Source organism: Nesoenas mayeri (assembly GCF_963082525.1).
Source record: "Nesoenas mayeri genome assembly, chromosome: 2".
Lineage (NCBI taxonomy): Eukaryota > Metazoa > Chordata > Aves > Columbiformes > Columbidae > Nesoenas > Nesoenas mayeri.
This window is the reverse complement of record NC_137543.1, coordinates 97,710,912-97,732,593: the sequence shown is the minus strand read 5'-3', so window position 1 is coordinate 97,732,593 and position 21,682 is coordinate 97,710,912. Positions and strand designations below refer to the sequence as shown.

The window sequence follows — 21,682 nt, the reverse complement described above, 5'->3', positions numbered from 1 at the left end:
TTGATGGAATGAATATTGAATACCTCTTCTGAGGAGACAAAAATACAGATAGCAAAATATTTATATATTTTTGTCCTTACAGTGTTTTACTAGATTCTGATTATCTTGTTTGGTGCACTGTCTTAAATCCAATGTAATGATAGGAAAGCATGACTTTTTTTTTTTTTTTTAAATTACTTTGCAGTTGCTGGGGAAATTGTAAATAGCTAGACTTTAGATTTGGAAGTATCTAACTGCTCCATTTTCATCTGAATTAACATATAATACCCTCTTTAATTCTGTATTTATCACAGGAAATTTTTTGCTTGAAAGATATACTTCTGGGAATACGTTAATTGTCCTGTGCCATAATACCACTTCTGAAAGGAATAAATCTTAAATACGAGTGCTCAGTAGGACTGTTCTTCATCTTTGCTATAATAATAAATACTGAATCTCAGACCTTTTCAGAGATCCAAACTGGAAATGTCTTTTATCTTACTAAAATGAGTGGAAGATCCACACATGTATGTATGAAAGTTGAGAATTTTTACCCCAAATATGCCTTGCAAAGATAATTGGAAAGGATTAATTTACTGCATGTGGCTTTGAGGGAGATGAATATTCTGGTGTGCTCCAAGGGAATAAAGAGTTCAGAATTCTTTACTTTTGCTGGTGCAGAATTGTCTGCAAAGTCTGCAGTGCTCAAGTAGTTTCAGATGTACCGGTCCTTGAAGAAATTATCCAAAACAAAACCTCAGGATTTCGCTGTTTGAAGCTTATTCATATTGCCACAGCCTTTTAGTATGAAATTTTGAATATTGAAAGTATTTTGTCCCTTTGTTTTTAATATTTGTGCAATAGAATTTCTTGCAAATGCTAAAGTGGAATAATTTATACATGTATACTTTTCCATGTATGTTTACACCAAGATTTAGAAACCTGTGTCATTAGAATTAGCCCATGTTAAGGTTGGTTCAGACGTGTGCTAGTGAGTAGAGTTTGACTCAGAGAGGCTCAGACTGAAAGACTTTTTTCTGTCCTGGGTGGAAAGCTGGTTAATCGAGCTCTTGTACTATTCATCTGCTTCCATAGTTTTACCTGAGTTGCATTTTCCTTGCTTAGCTGCCCCCTTCTTATGCAAAGTGTCTGGCTCAGCATTCTAACTTTGACCTATTTGACCATGCCCATTTCCTTTCTGCTGTGTGGCAGTTCAATAAAGGCACTGTGCAAGCAATCACCTCTCTAGCATATTGCCAGACAGACAGAAGCTGACATGAACCTTCTAGAAAAGCTGAGATGTGGAGTAATATCCAAATTCACCTGAAGTCAGCAGTTATAAGGTGTTATCTCTGAAAAGCAGAGGGGATTGAGTGGATACGCTTTGAAAGAATTAATGGGATATCCACTTTAATGCTCTCCTAAGAACGAAGGCATGTTTTGCAGAAATCCTGTCCAGAATGTGTGCTAGCACAGCGGCATTTGGGTCAACTGGACCTCCTGTGAGGTGAGACTCTACAAAGTCTCTGTGGTTTGCTGTTGATGTCTCTGGGCTAGTCCCCTGTCAACAAAGAGGTTCTCTAGAAACAAAATCTCAAGGAGCTCTATTTACGCATCTAAGGAAGGAGTCCCAGAATCCCATTAGGAAACTGTCCAGCTGTAGGACTGCAAAAGTGTCCAGTGGTATGGGAACTTATACTGCATTGGTTGGTACCAAGGTACCAGCACCCAGCTTTTATAGATGCAGATCAGAAGTCTGCATTTCTCCCTTCATCATAGCTGCATGGGAATCTGCTTGAATTCAGAGAGTATGTTGTTTATCAGCTAGTATAGTGAGGCATAGAGTCAGCCTTGGCTGCAAACTCGAGAAACCATGAAATAGATTAGCTTTATAAAGTATATAATTTTGTGAGGCAGTGTAAAAAAAATACAGTGACAGCTATCCAAGTGTGGCTATAGAGTGGCAATAAGGCTGCAGAAGAAAGTCTGTCCACCTCTGAAACACCTACAAAACATCAGCAGGTGATTTATAGTGTTCTTCAGGGGTAAAAGATAGTTGGGATAGGATCTACAATGCTTATTGCTATAATCTGAAAGATGTTTACTCTGTTTTAGTTGTGCAGATGTCTTATCAGTCAATGGATCTGTGTATTGCACAGCACTGTCTTGAGCTTAAAGCTCAAGAATGAAAAATGTATATTTTCACTCATTTGCACACAGAAGGTTGTTCAGCAGTTAATTTTGAGGAAATACTGCTAACTGTGCAGAAAACCTTAGGTGATGCAGAGCTTACACTCATTTACAAAAATGGTTTCACAGAGGATGAAAAACACCTCAAATGCTCAGAAATCAAAGTAACCAAGCACAGATGGTCAGGTACCAGGCCCTTGAATTACTGTGCCATCAGCAAGTCAGACCATTCTGTGGAAAACTGAGTGCTGCCTCTTGTTCAAAGCAGGGGATACATCTGTTTCTTTGCTCCTCAGGTGGCTCCTGGTTTTCTCCTCCTACTGCAACTTTCTGATCCTGGATCTCCTACGTTTCCATGTTTGTCAGCAATGCGCATGACCAAAGTGGTATTTTCATATTTCAGTGCAGTCCAGGCCCCTTAAAGCAGAGGGTTGCAAGTGTGAAAGAGAGATATGTTGCTCCCTAATGGCTTATTACCATCCCATTTGCAATTCAGATCAGTTCTAAATTGACTGAAATTTTTAAACACATAGCAGGCAGTTTAAACTAATGATTGTCTGGAGGTTCACATCTGACATGAACTAAGCTTCTGTTCAAAACAAATTGCAAATAATTCCTCCCTTAGAGTCAAAATGTCACTTTTTACACTGCGCATTGTTGCCAGATTTTGTCAGTTACATTAAAAAAAAAAAGAACACAAAAACCACAGGAAAACCTGCTATCTGCTGAATGTTCTGAATTCGAAAGCGGAGCAACACTGTGGTTATTTTCCCCCCTCCCTCCTTATTTACAATAATGTATGTGTGCGCCTGGCTCTCTGTAGCCTGGTCAAAAATCCTTTCTCTCCCCAGCTCCCTGACCCCCCCCAGCCTGCGCTGAAGGCCCCGGGGGCAGCGGGAGGCCCAAGTTGCCTAGCAACCACCAGCAGGCCGTGGGGCCGCCTCGGCCGCCAGCCTCTCCCCATTGCTGCCGAGTTAATCGCTAACTCTCCTTCATGCCTCCAAACCGGGCATTTCGCCTTGGTCCCCCTTCTTGCCGCTAACTTGCCCAGGCCTACACAGCCGTGGTCCTGAAAGTAAGGATCTTGAGGGTGGCTGTGGGGTGTTGGAAGGACAACAAGGTGTAGTAAAATGGGCTTAATCCTTCATTGTTTCCATTTTTCAGCACCCTACGTACTTGTAATAGCTGCTTAAAGAAGCAATTCAGCGTTTGGGTTCAGTTCCATCAGGATTTTGAAGTCCATAGATATAATGACGATAAAAAGGGCAGCTCTTTAAAAACACCCAGTGGAGTGGAAAGCGCATGTTTAATATGTTACTGAAATTGGGTTTCCCTTGAAAGAAATAACCCATCTGAGTGGACTCACTGGAGAAATCTTGCTAACTTAAAACGACTGATAACTAGTTGTGAACAGGGAGGTGTTCACTAATTTCTAAAGGGAATGAGCTTACGTAGAGAGAGAAAAAAAAAACAATCCAGTTTCCTTTAGTGTAAGCTCTACATATTTCTGCTTTGTACGTGCTGGCCACAGGGAGAAGTCTTGGGAAAGTCCTTATTTTTTGCACATGGTGTTATTGGATCAGGTATCTTTGTTAGATGTTACTTGAAAGTTTGTGTTACTTAACTGACTTGTGGCTATCTCTGGACTACAAATAAAAGATTGTTTTTCAAAACTTATCACAAAAAACCCTCTTATGTTAATCAGATTATTTGTTAATTGCTATTTATGTTTTCATCTTGAACTGCACATTGATATACATTGTACTACATTGCATTTTGCAAAAGTTTTTGCATAGTATGTTGTCATACTAGTTTTGATCCCTTTTTCTACTGAGAAATATTTCTTGAACTGTTGTTAAAATGGTAGTTTCATGGAGATCCCTGCTCAAGAAATATTTTCTCATTATTAGGGAGTGGGCCTATGCAAACCTCATGAGGTTTAACAACCATAGCAGCTCAGAAAGCAAATAGCACTCTGCTTAAACAACATAGCTGTCGGTATACTGTGTCACATAAAAAGAAGCACGGCCAGCAGCTTGAGGCAGGTGATTCTTCACTTCTCCTCTGCTCTCATGTGATGCCACTTGCAGTACTTGCAAGAAAGACCTGGGCCTGTTAGAGCAGGTCCAGAGGAGGCTACAAAAATGATGAGAGATCTGGAACACCTCTCCTGTGAGGACAGGCTGAGAGAGTTGGGGTTGTTCACCCTGGAGAAGAGAAGGCTCCAGGGAAACCTTTTTGCAGCCTTTCAGTATATAAAGAAGGAGTCTTGTCTTGTAATGGCAAGGGTCAACAGTTTTAAACTGAAAGATGGTAGATTTAGATTGGATAAAAGGCAAAAAAAAATGCAATTAGGGTGATCAGGTACCAGAACAGCTTGCCCAGAGAAGTTGTGGATGCCTCACCATCACATGTGTTTAAAGTCAGGTTGGTCAGGGCTTTGAGCAACTGAGCTAGTGAATTATGTCCCAGCCCATGGCAGGACGTTCGACTAGATGATTTTTAAATGTCCCTTTCAACCCAAATCATTCTATGATTCAGTGCGTGGTTTGGAGAAGAGTGTGTGATATTCCTTGACCATTTCTCTAAAATGTGTTGTGCATGTTCAGTATGGTAGCACCATCATTCTACAGTTTTGCTCAGCTGTTTTGTCCCCAGTCAGATTTCTGCCATGACAATAGGTATGACTCTTAATTTAGGCCAAGACAGAATTTATAATCCCTTTGATAAGGAGGCTACACCAGGCATGCCATGCTTTGATACTGAGGTGATGTGCATGACAAAAATAATCATACAGGTATCTTTTCCCTCTCAAAGCAGCAGTGAACTTTTTTTTTGGTGAGTTATAACATGCACAACAAGGGTTATTGAGGTGATAGAAAACATCTTTTGTAGACCAATGCTGCTATCCACCACTGTATTGAAAGCTTCAAGATTTGCTTTTGTATGAGTCTGTTTATGTCTTATTCATCTAAACCTTTCTTTCACTTAGAAGGAATCTCAAGTGAAAATAAAAATAAATGAGTATCCTAAACTTCTTGCAAACCATTTCTGATGCTTTTGCTTTACCTTTTCCGTGGTACCATCCATCAAAAGCTAATCTCTCAGGAAATTCAGGCTGTGCATTTCACTTTCTTCCTTCACGTGGCCCTTGAGAGAGCGTGAGAGAATTTTCTAATACAATGAAGTATTTTCTAGTACAGGATGGTAAAAACCAATCTCTTCTATTTTCTCACTTTGATGCAACAGGAAAGCAGAAGAACAGATTCCTTGCAAAACATAAAAGCCATTTTAAAGAATTACTGAGCTGCTCATTGCATTAAATTTGACATGAAGACCCATGATCTGTATTGCATGAGTCTCATGAAGATACCATGGAAATCAAATTGATTCAAGTAGCTCTTGTCATATTAAGTTTTAGCACATGTGCTGTAGGTCCATGATGTTGGAACATCCAAAAGGTCCTGAGGCTTTTGTTAGGCTTGGATAATCATCAAAAGGCTTGGAAGCTTTTTTGAGCTAAATAAGCTATTTTTATCTGTGAAATCAGGCTGGAAATCTCCCAAAAAAATGCCTCCTGGGGAAGATTATTGTTATTTCAATCATCTGGCTAAAGAAAGAGCCTATTGTCATGTATGATTATTGGCCTAATACTGCAAACCATGCATAGTGCTTCCAAACATGAAGTCAGAAAAGGTAAGCACAATAATATCTATTTATATTTCAGGAATGATTTCTAACTTAGCAATAGAGTGAAAAGAATGGCAGCAAGAAAAGCTATGCTATATATACCACACTTTGCACACTTTGCGTACTTCTGGTTCCTATTTGTTTGAATTAGAAGTAAACAGAGCAGGACCTTGCTGGGAAGGGACTTTTTTTTTTTTTTCACTGTTAGTGTACAGTAACTGTGACCTGATTGGTGAGTGTGGGTCTAGTATTTCTGGTTATACTGCAAAACCCCATAATATTCTTTATCAACTTTTGACTTTTTTGGCACGGAAAGCTGGAGGGAGGTAGTCAGCTTAATAGTGAAGAAAACTTCATCAGTAAATGGGAATACTTTTAGAGTTAGTCATTTAGTGCACAAACTGATTCCTACTCATTGAGTGCACATGCATGTTATGTATTTTGTATTCTGTGAACTCCTTTGCAACATGTGGTATATGGTACAATCGATATGATTTTTATAGCTTTGATATGCTAGAATTACTGCTCTTAGCATTTTTGATGACTCACACTGTCACTCATGAATTAATAAGTGATCTGAACTCTTCAGTGTAATGAACCCTGTCATTTATTAAAAAGGGAAAAATGGTCCCATAATTAGTGTGGTGATTTGTGACAGGAAAAGTGAGGTTTTGAGAGACTACTACTATTAAATATTGTTAGTAAATACTATTAATTTTTATGCTTGGTGAAGCACTTTCTGGTAGCAGACTGGATAAATTGTAAAGAAGTGTTTGTTCTAGAAGTGTTCTTGAAAAAATTTTGGCTAGTGGCTATGCCATCATTTTTTTATGGTTGTGAAATATAGGAATTCCTGGCAAAGGGCTCTGTCCATGACATGACCTCAGGACTTTTAGTGGGGATCAGTGTCAATAGTAAACAGGAAAGGAACGTTCATCCATCTGTACATCAGTACCTCTTGAGCCAGAGACCAAGTGTTTCTGTGACCCTGAAAGTCTTTCTTTAACCTCCTTTCACTTATTATAGTTTGTTACCCCTCATACTGTGCACCAAGGAAGAACAATAAGATTATGTGGACTGGCCAATATTGATATAAAATGTTACCACTCAATGAAAGAACTTCAGAACTCCTTCATGAGGAAAAAACCAAAAAGTTATTGTATCTTGTAATTCAATAAGAAGGCAGTATGCCATGAATACTTATTCTTCCCCCCAAACCCCACAATATTATCATGAGAATCTAGTGCTTCTTAGATGATTAATGGAGCATAAACATGTTGATATGAAAGAGAATTAGTGACAATGTAAGCAACAGGATTTGGGTTTTCCCCCAATGCACAATACAATTACAGATTGAAAGGTGGGCCCTACATTTTCCTTTAAAATGTTATTGTATTGTCTTTGTGTTCCACGGAATCTGTCTGTGGGACCGTTAAAAAGAAAAATCAGAGAAAATGGGCGAAGTCTCTGAACCTATTTTTCTTTTTTCACTGAAGATAAGGGCAGTTTGTACTGCTTTCACCTGTATGAAAAAAGATACAGGTTAGAGGATATTAGGCACCATTACTCATCTGTTTTCATTTCCTCCTCATACTCGAGTACATGAAAGAAAATGAAAAATCACTATGAGGAAATGTACATTTTAAAAAATGTTCAATTATAAGGTGTATATATAAATATAGCCTTAGAATCCCAATGATAGTAGATATTGTTGAAATGTTATCTGATAGTCATTGAGTTGTTTGGGGAAAAAATTTGGACCACCATAGCTGACATTCCTACCGTTTTCCAAGACTGATGTTTATTTGAATTTAACTTCATTCCTAAAGATGGATACCAGCACAAGGAACTTCAAAAAGATACAATTATGTTTTAAAACTAGTCTTAAACCTCCTTTTAACACTTCATATAAACCTATGGATAGTCAGTCTTAAGTTTCAATTGAATTGAACATTGAGGCTCAGCTGCAGTCTTCAAGGTTTGCCAAAGTCATCTGCAGGCACAATTCATTAAGAGCTTGAGGTAGAAATAGTTGTATGTGTGAATAGATTTACAGATCAGTAAACCCAGTAATTTCAGTAGGAATATGTATACCTATGATGTTATTCCCATGCAAGATTGTAGTATTTGATTTGTATAGTGAATGGATATATACATAAGTATGATTACTGACTTTACATGTCTGACATAATTTATTGTTTGTATACATTTCATTTATAATAAGCAAACTCAGTTTAAAATATAGCCCTCAGAGAATTTATGTTGTTCAGAAATTGAAGTTAGATGGTATGTGTGATTTCTACACTGTATCCCTTGTTATTAGAATTGTGGATTCCCTTTGAAATAATACTGTGAAGGTAAACTGTATTGTACAGATGAGTTATAGTCTCTTTTCCCGCCCCCTGCCCACTAGAAGTTAAACTTTTGGAGACTTTTTGTAGAATCTCAAAAAAAAAAAAAAAGATAGTAGAGAAATTATCACATTACTATTTAAGCACCTGGTTCCAAATGACATATACTGCATATACTGTCAGTAAAATCTTCCTTTCTTTGCTTTAAAATCATCCTGAAAAATATTTCTGCTTGCTTCAATGGTTGGATATAGTCCTAGAGTCTAGGCACAAATCTTGAACAGCAAGTTAGATTTTTATTTTGCATATCTCTGTTGTTCTGTTGTGTTCAGTGGTAAATGCTCCCAGTGATGAATTCCTTTGGGCTTCATACCATTTAGATTTGGTGTCACAAGGTCTTATCTTAAATTTAGTGCCATCTATGGAAGCTTGGATATAATTTTCAAAGGGAACAGAAACTGGGCCTCTGTTTCAGCCACATGGATATTTCTGTTCCTATCACTAAGCAATCTAAAATGAACAGAAGTAAGGGAAACAGCAGAGAATTAAATAAATAATTAGAAAGCTAGCCATTTCAAATGCTGGAAACCTGAAGTAGCCAGAAGTTAATATATTTGGAATAAAACTCTCATTGATGTGTGTTCTTTTAATTATGAAAGAAAATGCTTGTACTTAATTCAGTTTGATGTAAAATAAGACACTGGGTATATAACTATTTTTATTAGATGAAAGACAATAGTTGGTCAGGTCTTATGACTATGTATTAATTAATGAAATATTAGTGAGATAAGAGTGTATTGCTCCTATTAGCAACTGAAAAAAAGAGAATTGCCAACTGGCCTATATTTTGGCTTGAACAATCAAAGTCCAAAGGCATTGTCTGTGCCAGGACACTTGACAATGAAGGTGTAGCTTTGAATGTGCTCATGGAGTTCGGCGTCTTTCTGTCTGTGACAGCTGTGATGGCTCAGAATATTAACTAGATAACTTTTAAACACCCTTTTAGCTAAACAGTTGCAAACCAGATAGCTTTTCAGTTCTTCAGACTTTTTTTGGTCATTCTCTCTCATCTTTCTCTATGAAATTAACGACTCATAGTTATACTAAAACAGGCTACAATAAAGCCAGTGCATGCAAGTTTTAAACAATTGTTGTAGCACTGTAATTTTTAAGCATTTAATAAAAGTCATTGTTTTAAATCTAGTCATGTAAGTGTAAAATTATGAATGTCTGCCCTATTAATCAAGTTGCTTTTGAATTCTAAAGAGATTCTGAGGTAGGAGTTTACTCAGTGAGACATAATCATTTTTCCAGCTCAATATAGAGTAGTCCCATTATTCATGTTTTCTTTTGAATAAGAACTCACACTGTAATTCTAAGCACTTGTGATAATTATAAAGGATATTTTTTCTTTTCATTTTTTTTTTTTTTCCCTTTAAAATGCTTTTTTCCCCCTTTGGCATTATAAGAAAGAAACAGAATATTCTGATCAGATTAAATTCTAGTCTAGGCATTTGCATGTGCCTGGCAAATTTTACCCATTTTCTTCCTTGACTGTAGTGTTGTACAGCTGTGTGCTGTTAAACCACTGTTGCATATGGCCCAAGTTTTGTTCATTTCAGCGCTTGCGAAAGATGTCAGTTATGACTGTCAACAAGAAATTTATTTGCTGTATAGGTGATTTTATATATATTAAGAATGGACCCAGTATATACTTAACCAGAAAAAGTCTGAGGCAATCAATAATTGAACATATGAAGACATGAAAAGCCCATCATATATACACATATTATTAGATATGCGAGTAGCATTATATCCTTATAGAGATGGCTAAAATGAGACCTTTCTAGCAGTTCATATTATCTAATCTATGTAAATACCTGTTATGACTACGTTTATTCTGTTACGGTAGCGAGAGGCTTAAGTCCTCAAACCCATCTTCTCTGGTATTTCACTCTTCTTCCAGGCTAGCCCAACTCTGAACCAATGCAGCAGACTTGTCTAGTGGAAAACCAAACCCATGAGGGTCTGATTTGAATTTAAGCTCCTTTCTGCTGAAGCTGTGTGATGAAGCCAAGGCTGAGTTTATTTAGGGCTTACAAAGACAGTGTATAGTTATGGTCAATGGCTGCAGGTGCCATTTGACTTCTTTCTTGCTGTGTGACTGTAAGACAGATTTTTTCAAAAGTAGTAAATTGTTTTGGTCTCTCCAGTTTTTCGATATTTAAGCACAGTGTTTCAAAATCAGTGCCCTCAAAAATTTGAGTGTGAGTAAACCCAAAGTGAATAGAGACACTTCAGCTCAGCTGGCGCCTTTTTTATAGCTAGAAAGTTTTCTGAGCATCTGTATCTACCACATCACTTGTGAGGAATGTGAAGGGTAGATGGATATGATATGATATGTATGCCCAGAATTTCCTGTCGGAATCTACTGAAAATTATTGGTTCCTTTGCCTTCAGTTATCTCAAATGTAATGAACCTTTCTTTGGAAATGCTCCTTCTCCAAATAGTCAGTAGAGAGGTAGATATACCTGGATCTCTGTCCTTAAAGTTCCAGATGTGTCTTCTCTCTCCATGGATTGCATGGAGAATTAATAGCCAGGATGGGTTTCTTACCTTTCCCTTCCCTACACAGACAGTTTTTGTCCAGAGTAAAAACATCAATCCAAGTAGATTTGATTTCAGACCACAGTTTTAGCTTAGGGTAGTTAATTGTAATAGGTGATGGACATCCCTCCCTTTTCTTCCTCTCTTTTTTGAAGGATGTGTAAAGAACAATGGAAGTAAGATATCCTGCCGTCAGTAACTGAAGACTGAGATCCAAAAAGAGAAGCTACTGCTAATGGTATAAACCACACCAGCTATTTTTCATTCACTGACACCACTCAGTGTTATGCACTTTTTGATTCAATAATATTTTTATTTGTAACTGCATGATCTGGTTACCACTGAAAGGCTACTAGGTGAGGAGATCAGACAAAAAAGTGTATTCTTGTCATACTAGTAATTTATAACATTTGAAAACACTGAGATAAATGATGCTAATAGTTGCAGCCAGAATTCACACAAACATGCCTGAAAGTTACTGATGATCCTGGTACTGTACAGTGTGACTTTTCATAGAGTTTGCAATGAAAAGTGGCAAAGGAACAAGAACACCATGACACATGATTTCAGTAAGCAACTAAGATTAACAATTGCTATCGTGGATTAGGCGGCACTTCAGAAGCTTGAGATAGTTGTCAATTTTGTGAGAGTCTCGGCGGAGGCAATGCAGCAGGTTGTAAAAGGCAAAGAGTCTGGAGTCCTCATCAGGGAGTTGCAGGGATGGAAGGCCTTCCCACCGAGAGTAAACTTCATTTCCAATCTCACCAGTATGAACCTAAAGACACAAAATGATATTGTAGTAAGTGATAGTTCATCAGTCTGGATATAGAACAGAGCATTTAAAATACTGGCCTCAAGGAATGCTGGTTGCTAGTGTATGGCTTGTAAAGTGTTTCCTGTTACGCTTCTCACTATTCTGCATAATGTTCTACATCTTCATGCAGATTTTGAATTAATTTGTCAGATTTTTCAGTTTATTTCCCTAAAATATCTAAAAGCCTAACTGTGTTAGTAGTGTTTTAAAAGAACTAGTGTGTTAGCCAGTGTCCAGTGGAATCTGACTTTGCAGGAAAATCAAACCTTCCTTCATGCACACTCATCTTCACACTCATCAGTGACATCTCTTTTTGGTTCCTTCCACCTTGAAAACTTTGTTAACACTTGTTCCTAGAACTTATTTTTGTGTATGTCCAGCTTTGTCTTGGCCCATCTTTTAGGTGATCTCTCTGATAAAGGCAGCTTCAGGAACCTGTTACCAGACGAATCTGTCAGCAGTACATCTTCAGATGTACTGTACCTCAGATTCCACTAAAAAAAAAAAAGCTGAATGATGCAGTGACTTCTAATTATAGAAAGCTATGTGTAGGAACTCATGTACTGACTTAGTATCTGAAGTGAAGATTGGTTTGGGTCTCATTGTTTGAAAGAGATAATTATTTTTATCATATCACAGAAATCTACCTTGCATAGCAGGAAGGAAATCTGTGCTTGTTGGTCCTTGTGCACCCTCCTTCCCACCAGTTGTACTTTGTGAAAGCTCATAGGAAAGTATTTGTGGAGCCACTATCAGTTTAAGCAACAGGCAAAAAAAAAAAGATAGACCTACTGCCACTCAGAAATGTGGTTTGACACTAATGAATTTGCCAGTCTTATCTTCAACCTCCTTCTGTAAATAATGTGAATGAGGAGGTGATGACAGGGTAACTGTAGCAGCACCTGACTTATACTGTTATCTTGGATCCACGCCTGCACCCTTTTTACACGTGGATATAGGCTAGAGATGTATTTGATTACACTGATAAGTGCATTTGTGGCCTGGATGGGCTGTTTCTGAGTAAAGAGACACCTAACTGAAAGAGAGACCCTGAGTGATCCAGTGGAAAGTGGTGTATACAGTGATGGTGGCACTCTTAATACTCTTCAGCTGTTCAGAGCCTAAGCAAAAGCCAGTAAAGTCAGAACCTCTTGTTAACATCTAGTTCACTGACAGAATGATATATTCAGGGGCTAACAGAGGCCCTTTAAAAATAAACAAGCTAGAGCTGATTTTATTCAGGAAAGCTTTCAATCAATTACTGGTAACAAGGGGTATTCAAGTATGGGTTTTGTCAGACAACAGCTTTGTTGTCTAACCATAGAGAGAACCAAGTCAGAGCCAGAGTTCAGAGGAACCAGTATGGTGCGAGAAATGAAAGATACCATGATTATTTTGCTGTATGCCACATCTTAGCAATAGCCCAGAATTCCAGAACAGTTTTAAACACAGTATCTTTTTCTGAAAACTATACACACCACCTATAAGTATACAGATATGTGTATAAATATGCTAAAACATACATATAAATATGTGTGGGTGAAAAAACACAGACACATCCTTAAAAAATAAAGACTGGAAATTCAAAATACTAAAAGATAGAATGACAATTAGCAGTCCTGATGATTACACTTTCCCTTGAAGCAGGACTGGGAATATACTGGATTATGCTATGCCAGTCACATCGCTCTCTTTAGAAATTGCAAGAGAGCAGAAGAAAAGAAAGCTGAAAGAAGAAAGCTGGAAAGTTCTCAGATTCAGCTATCTTGGCGCCCTTTTTTTCCTTCACATTTACAGTTCCCTGTTTCAGTGAGGGAGGGCCTATGACTGTGTGTGTTTTCCTGACAGCAACAGGCTGGAAGGATGTTACGGACCTAATACTTACCCGCCCAACTATTCTTTCCATTCCTTCTAGAAGCCGCTTGTTTTGTTCTTCAATCTCTACAGCCTTCCAGAGGATTGTGTCTGGAGCTTCTTTGATTCTTTGTACTTCAGAGGCCAGATGGATCAGGGGATCATTCCAGGAGCGCAGCACTCCCAGTACTAAATTCAGTAGGTCTTCATGCTGCTCACCCACAGGAAAGGAAGTTAAAATAGGAAGGCTAAATGCTGGCAGCATTAGAAGGCATTTAGAGCAATGTTCTCAGACACAGTGATTGGGAAACTTATTCAAGGACCTTCCACTGAATGTGCCCTATATGCCTGTCTTAGATGCCTCTATGCAATTTTGTTTTTGAAGTTTGTGACTGTTGTCACCATGTTTTACAATATTAGCACAAGCAGTGCTAAAAAATATAATTAAACCCTCTCCATGTTAAAAACAAGCAAGCACAACTGCATGTCATCTCTGTGAAAAAAAACCAACTCCTTATCTTTTTTTTTTAATGAACATTTTGAAATACTTTTTTTTTTTTTTAAATTATTTTAGTACTAAATTGAAGATGCACATTACACTAAACCACTAAAAAGCTTTTATTGCCTCTACATAACCCATCTGTCCTCCCCTTTGAACAGTGGTACTTCCAGCAGTAGCTCTCTGGTTTCAAAAATTGTCCTTCATTGTGGTCAATAAAAATTCATAAAGCTTATAGTTATGGTAGTATTCAACCATTTCTTCTTCACTAGATGCACTGGATCTGAACACAACCAGACTTCTTGTGTATCCAGGGCTGTGAATTCTATTGCTCCCAATAGAATTTCTGAGTGACATACTGAGAAGATGGCCATGCTGGAATTGCAAGGATATCACCATCATGAAACTGATAAAGATTTATCCCTGGCACACTCCCACTCCTATACCTGTGCTTATTTTTTTCTCCTTAATATTTTCAAATTGTATATGTGAGCATAGGCTGAACAAGACTATCTTCATCTTTCCTTAAGTTTATAATTATTAAATTGACATGTGTAGCATGTTAATCTTTACAAGCATTTTGCACTAGAGATTTTGTATATGGATATTGTTGTGACCACTTTTGCCTACTGGTAACAGCAAAAATATCTATTTGGCATTTGTTTAGTGAAGTCAAATTTTTCAATTAGTGGAAAAATATTTACCTCTGCCTAGATACAGTATTCACTATTTAGTCTATGCACTTTTATGTTTGTTAATATAATAATAGTCTATAAGGTGTTTGAAGATAACGTGCAAAAGTTGTAGTGTTCTCAGTGCTGTAAAAGAATGGTAACTGGCATTGCTCCATGAGGTTATATTGTAATTGGAAATAAGATGCAACAACTGAATGTAACATACAGTAAAAGGAAGGGAAGATGAAAGCTACTGGTACTTACATATTCTGTATAGTCTGTAACTTAATATTAGCAAATGTTATAAAAACTTTTCTTGGCTTTTTGGTGCTTTCCTCTTCCTGACTTTTTATTTCGATTAAACTGTTTTGCCTTCCTCTCTGTCTGCTGCCTCTCTATTGCTTAACTTTCCCTCTTCCCCCCTCTCTCTCTCACGCTGAATGACATTAGAAATGGGACTTACATGAATCTGCTGAGCTTGCTCCTTATCTTCAGGAGTGGTTAAGGAGGAAGTGTGGCAGCCATTAACAGCTTTTGTAATAAAACCCCGGCCCTGAGCATAGCGTTCATCCTGCAGATCAGCAAGGACAGGCATTATTGAAACAGATAAGTAAGAAGAGCTTCAGTTCAAACACTGTATCAACTAATTGTTGTTCCATTGCATTTATCACTGCATTTATGCTGTAAAGGTCAAAAGTTTCTTGTGAGTCTTTAGGGTGAAACTGGCACCCAGCAAACACAAACCTGTTTCACAGATAAAGAATGATGGAAAAATGGTATCTTTTAATAGAAATATTGGGTATGTTAGCAATGGTCAGCAGTATACACAGATTTGGTCACCTTTGCGACTAATAACTGTCTGTGCAGCAGTCATATTTGTTTACTTATTAAAGAATTTCATATGTTAACATATGTTTGTGCTTAAAAAAGTATTAAATTGAATTTTTATATTTTCTCACTCTCAGGAAAAGGCAGAGTACTTACAAATTCATTGAACATTTCTGAAGAGAGGAAGTGGATGTAGTGTGAAAGTTTAACTGCTCGATCAAAAAGTTCTCCAAGGGAAACTTGGCAATTGGCAGATCCATTGGGGCAGACTGGCAAGGACGTCACTCCTTCTTTTGTCAAGAGCATGTTGGACACCAGAAGGACAACGAATAACAAACCTGTTCAGGTTTGAAACAAACCAAAATGGAATCAAACGGTTTTGTATGTGCCTTTAGAAGTAGCTGTCAGAGCCAGAAGCTGGGTGATTTTGGCTGTGGGGTCACATGGCTCAGAGCACCCCCTGTACTGACTGCTGAAAATCAATGGGGGAGGGAAGCACTGTAGTTCTGTTATCCTTTCTCCTCTTTCTCATCCTGACTGTATAGCAGACTCTGCTACAGAGTTTGAGGAGACAAAGTAACCTGCGCTGAAGTGTATTCTGTATTCCAAAATCTCTTACTATTGTGCCTGACTTTATTACACAGTGATAAATCAAATAAAAAAATCAAACTTCTTCACAGTGTAATATACATGCATAATTATATTTGCACAGATATGTAAGTTTGGAAAACAGTTTTTTTTTTTTTCCCCCTCCTTCTCCCATAGGTCCTTTTCTTCTTTGCAAACATTTGGAGTTTGAATTAATTTTGTGGGAGGGTGGTTAGGTCACTCTCTTAAGATTTTGATTGTCCTGGGAATTCCTTCAGAAGATTTCCAGCAGCTGTGCTGCTTTGCTGTTTAGAGTTTAACCCTAAATTGTCTACTGCTAAGAAATCAGAGATAACTATTTTATTTTCTCCTGAGCTTCTGAAACTGATCTAGAGGACTTCTTGTTATCTAAACTATAAAATCTCGTCTGTTCAAAACTTTTAATCTTAACAGAGTCAAATTTCCTATTCAGTGAAATATATGCACAGAAAAACAATGGAAAAAATTAAAACAAATATTTGGTAAATGAACATACTTATTCAACGAACAATCTTCCGTACTCTGAGAGTTTTAGTTCTGGAAATTTGCCTTCTACCCTTATTGGTTCACTAGACTTATTTTAAATGCTAAATTAAAGTGTACTCCATAAATTAGCAGAGCTTTTCCTAATGTTATAATGTGAAAAGTTTCTTTCTAGCTCTAAATTCAGTAAAAGAGCATTTACACAATATTGAAGTAAACCTTCCTCCTCTCCCATGAACAAGGCACCTAGCACACACCGCAGTTGGGAAAGTACCCCAGGGAATAATTCTATGAATAAGAAAAACTGAGACTTGTTGGCTTAGAATGTTGAAGACGGTTTTGAAAACATTCACTTTAGAATTACTACATTGCTTTTAGATTGTGGATAATAACTTCTAGTCATTGCCTTCTGAGTGGTGTAGCAAAGCAGTCTGGATTCAGTGTTTCATGTGCATGTGTCACATCACTCAAGCCAATTTGCTGTGACACTGCCCAATGCAAAGGTAGTCTTAGGAGAAAAAAGACTGAGGAAAAAAGGATCAAGCTGTCTTCTAATTCCAAACTTTGAACACCAAACATTTGAGGTGAAGGCAGTTTTCACCATTACTGGAAGACTAAGTGGCAGGAAGACCTCAGTTTCTAGAGCTGTTACATTTCAATTATTTCCCAATTCAATACAAATTTAAAGAAATACTAAAATTATCATCAAGTGAATGGCAAAAGTCTTACCTTTCAGCGAAGCCCCCTTGTTACTCATGGTAAGGATCCTGTATGATGACTTGCTTAACCCGAAAGAAGTCTAATACTTGCACTCGTTCTCTGCACACAGTGATTTTATATACACCATACAGGGTCCATTTTGCATACATTCAGAAGGTCGTGGAGTTTACCTCGATAATTACAAACATCAAATTGCCTTTCTTCCACATTCATATTCAGTGTTTTTTTAATTTTTATTTTTAACTGTGAGAGGAAATTTCGTTAAGAAGTTCAGCTGTGGGATCTTAAGTATATTTGGATAAAAAGGGTGCCAAAATTTTCTCTGAATGAGGTGCAAATGCTATTGATCCTAGAAAGCTCCAGTTGTCACTTCTGAGGCAGGTATTCTCAATGTCTCTAGCCTGCTGTTCCCCCTCCCTACAATTATCTTTTCACCATTTCCTTTTTCTTCAACCATCCAAGATTGCTAATGTTAAAATTCTGGCTATTTGTGAGAGGGAAACAATATTTTACAATGTCCACAGTGAGAAAACCAGCATAAATTGTACTGAAATTTATCCATAGAAAGGGAATGGAGGCCCCTGGAAAGACAGGTCACTATCTATAAAATTACAGATGTGACATTCTGGGTATATGACTCCATAGAGTTAAAAAAATATTACACAGCACAAATCCTTAGATTTACACAGGTATTACACAGCATAGGTCCTTAGTCTGAGAGATGTTTAGAGAAATGGGGGCAGTTCTTATATTAAAAATGGAATAGTTTGCAAAAATCAAAGACAAATTATATATTTACTGTTGAATCACAAATGTTTTATGAATAAAGCAACATTATGGAAAAAAAAAAATCTAAAAAAAATACTGGAAAACTCTCTGCGTAAAAGATGTGCATTTCTACCACATGCAAAACATCTGCTGTCGTAATCAGTGGCATTTGTTTCCAGATCTGATGCATCTGTGGTAATCTACAAACTAGCCCCAGCAGGTTGGCCCTGTTTTCTGGTTGTGTGAGGCTCCTCTGTATGAATATGTTAGCAAATGTTTATTCTTTCATCTGTTTCTCAGGTCTATTTACCCATGGAAAAACTTTCCAAATTAGATTATTATAATGAATATGGTATACAGTGTTAATGAATTTTCTTGCCTCTAGACAACTTATTCTGTAGTTGTGGAACTACATAACTATGGAGATGATTCTTGAAGTAATGATAGACAAGGGAGAAGAAAGGTAGAATATTTAGGGGATAAACCATGGAAGGCATCCCTTGGGAAGCAGTAAAAGGAGATGCTTCAGCAATAAACCAGAACTGGTAGCAAGTGGTCTGCATCTGCTAAGTTCTAGGATGATTGCTAGAAGTTTGTTCTGCTTAGAGGCTGGGTCTTCTCTGGAAATTAGGGCCCTGATGAGTAAATGAAGCAGTTGTTGCCTGCAGCAGGGAAAAGTGGCAATCTGATGAAGGCAATAAAATTAGAATAGGGCCACAGGCAAAACTGTAGAATAGAAGGTAGAAAAACAAGTGTCTTCTAAACCACAGCCATATGGCTTATGATCTTGATTCAATTCAGTTTCATTTGAAAATCTTCCCTGATAAGATTACAGGTGAGCTTGAAAAGTCCTGGTATCTTATAACATCAGAAGAGCCCTGTGAACAAAAGGAATGAACACTTCTCAACCCACCATTTACTCTTTCATTTACTAGTCGCTTTTCTTGGCATTTTGAGGGGTTGATAGTGATGCCAAATTAAGGCATACAGTTAATTAATATTAGGGACTAGATAACAAAGGAAGAGGTTCACAAAGGCAGTAGGTAAACTGCCTAGGCTCCCTTCACCATTATTGGAGGCAAGCTCCTCTCAGGCCTGACAGCATCAGCTAAAGTCAGGATCCTCATATGACTTACCTTTGAGAAGAGCTTGTCTGTTGCTCTGTAAGGGTAGATAAGCATCTTAAATGCAGATCACAGGAAAGAATTGGTTTATTTGGAGCTATTGCATGGTGTTTTCATTAAAGCACTCTACCACAAAATATTTTTCTTTTCTCTTGCACCTTCCATGCTGAAATCCTCAACTACTTTCAAACATAAATGAATAAAAATTGTCAGCAATTAAGAATCATAGACAGAAGGAAAGAAGAAACACTCTGTAAAACAGATAAATATAAAGGTGAAGTTCTTTTATCAGGTGTGAGAACTGATGGAAAGGTTAAGATGTTTATTTGTGACTGCACAGGAAGTCCTCAGTAAAAAAAACCCAGAATTTCAGGATTCCCAGACCTGCATTTTAAGTGACAACCATCATTTCTTACTAGTACCCAAAAGGAAGCAAAGGTAAGAGAGGGAAAAGGAGAGGAAAAGTTACAATAACCAGAAATAAATAGATCTAAACATAAGTTTTTTTCATAAATTAGGAATTTGGTTCTATTTAAAAGCTGAAAAAAAAAAAAAAACAAACTTGAAAAGAGATGAAAATACCCCCTGCCTTTTGAAATTGGTATGGGTTTATATCCTTCAAAGAAGTAATGTGAAACTTGGCATCCCATCTTCTCTGATTATTTCCTGAACCTTGGTAAAAGAAGCTGATCCTGGCCCCTGGTAACCTCCTAATTCTGATAGTAGCTCAGCACAGCACTGTAAATAGCTGGAGAGTCATCAGTACTAGGGGAAAGCTCCTGGAACAACCTGAGGAACTCAAAAGCACATCTGTGATTAGTGGTATGTTTCTGTCTCCCTTTATCTTTCACTTTTGCCTTAGGAATTTAATTAAATTATTATTATTATTTTTTTTTTAATTACCACCTTCCTTTTATCTTCAAGAACGTTTCTGGAAGTAAAATTAGTAGATTATTACCACCCGATGTAAACAATGTGCCAACAGAAGGAGTGACTATGTGCAGGCTTTGTTATATAACTTTCAGCTCATTACTCATGCTTCATAGGCATTACATGTGATGTGTCAATATTACAGATAACAGCATTTATTGCTCATTTCTCAATAATCTCGTATTTCGACTTCATATCAGGTTGCAGACCATGAGTTAGACTGTCACATTTTGATTAAAAGCTATTGTTCAGTACTGGAAGATTAAATATTCCTATTCTGCTTTGTTTTATTTAAAGTTTTGAGATGTGCAAAAAGTTAAGTCTAATTGATAGCTACCACAAAGGAATAAACAATCTTTCCTAATAGAATAGTTCTTTGCTGAATACTTAGTTTAAGGAGGTGAACTGAAGACTGGATAATATAACTTAATTTTGTATTTTACTTACCTGGAAGTGTCTGTATTTAATAACAGAAAGTTAGTTAATGAAGAAGTTTGAAATTGCCAGATTTTTGGTTATGTTTTTAAAAGATGATCCCGAAGTTACATATGCAGATGACTTAGCATGTAAAACTGAATGTTCATAAAAATATTCCTGTATGTGGTGGTTGTCTGACTCTACTGATACACAACAAAATGAACAGTTTTATGTTTTCCTATTTTGCATATGTAAGTCATAGTCATAGTACTAAAAATATAGTTGCTCTTGTATTCCTTTTATAGAATAGTTTACGAAGTTATCCAGCCAACTTCATTTAATAGTTAGCTTTGGAAATATATAAAACTATTTGATCTGGATCAAAAACAAATCCTCAGAGCACTTTAACTTTTCAAACATGTGGAAAATACATTTTGAGGAGGAACATAAACAGAGTATTTTTTTCAATCTAGATAGTTTCAAATGTCTTTTCTGATTACTCCTTATAATATCGATGAAACTTTTGTGCAAAGTTCAAGTGATTTTTTTAGGATTACGTAAATCAAGGTCTCTTCCTCTCCATCTTCTTCATATAGGGATCAGGAGAATTTAAGGAGGATTCTCTCAAAATGTGTGTCTCAGCAAAATTGAGATTGAGTGCTTTCATAGTGTGATCTTTGCACAAAGGCTGGTAAAAAATAGATAAGAACATAAGGAAAAATGATTCCACATGGAGAAAAAAGAAAGGTGGAAGTCTTTGCAAGATTTTCAGTTTAAGTACCAGTGTGGTTTCATACAATTTCAGAAGTAGACGTAAGAATAAAATGGCAGAACATGTTTCAAAAATCATTTATCAGCATTGCCACTATGATGACATATGCCCGAGTGCACCATGAAATATTAAGTGCAAATCCCAAGTAGAATTCCAGCTAATGAGAGAGAAAAAAACCAGGAGAATTGGCAAAGAATAGAGTAAAAGCTAGCTAGTATATATTGGTCCTGATACTTAAAGTTGTTTGAAGCCTGTGGCTCTGTGTTCACTAATTCTGTGTCTGTGTATTGTCAAATAACCTGGCAGTATAAATTTGACCTGGATCACACATAACTGCATTATGGTACTTCAGCT

At 37.1% G+C, this 21,682-nt stretch overlaps 1 protein-coding gene across 1 annotated transcript; it reads right to left on the bottom strand.

Annotated features, from left to right (window-relative positions):
- Window positions 1–11,401: 11,401 nt before the first annotated feature.
- On the bottom strand, window positions 11,402–17,354 carry PRL (prolactin; the record flags this gene model as incomplete). Its single annotated transcript, XM_080339867.1, has 5 exons — window positions 11,402–11,593; window positions 13,518–13,697; window positions 15,123–15,230; window positions 15,644–15,825; window positions 17,327–17,354. 5 exons carry the CDS (start codon window positions 17,352–17,354, stop codon window positions 11,402–11,404), a joined length of 690 nt encoding a protein of 229 aa, XP_080195993.1.
- Between the last annotated feature and the right edge of the window lie 4,328 nt (window positions 17,355–21,682).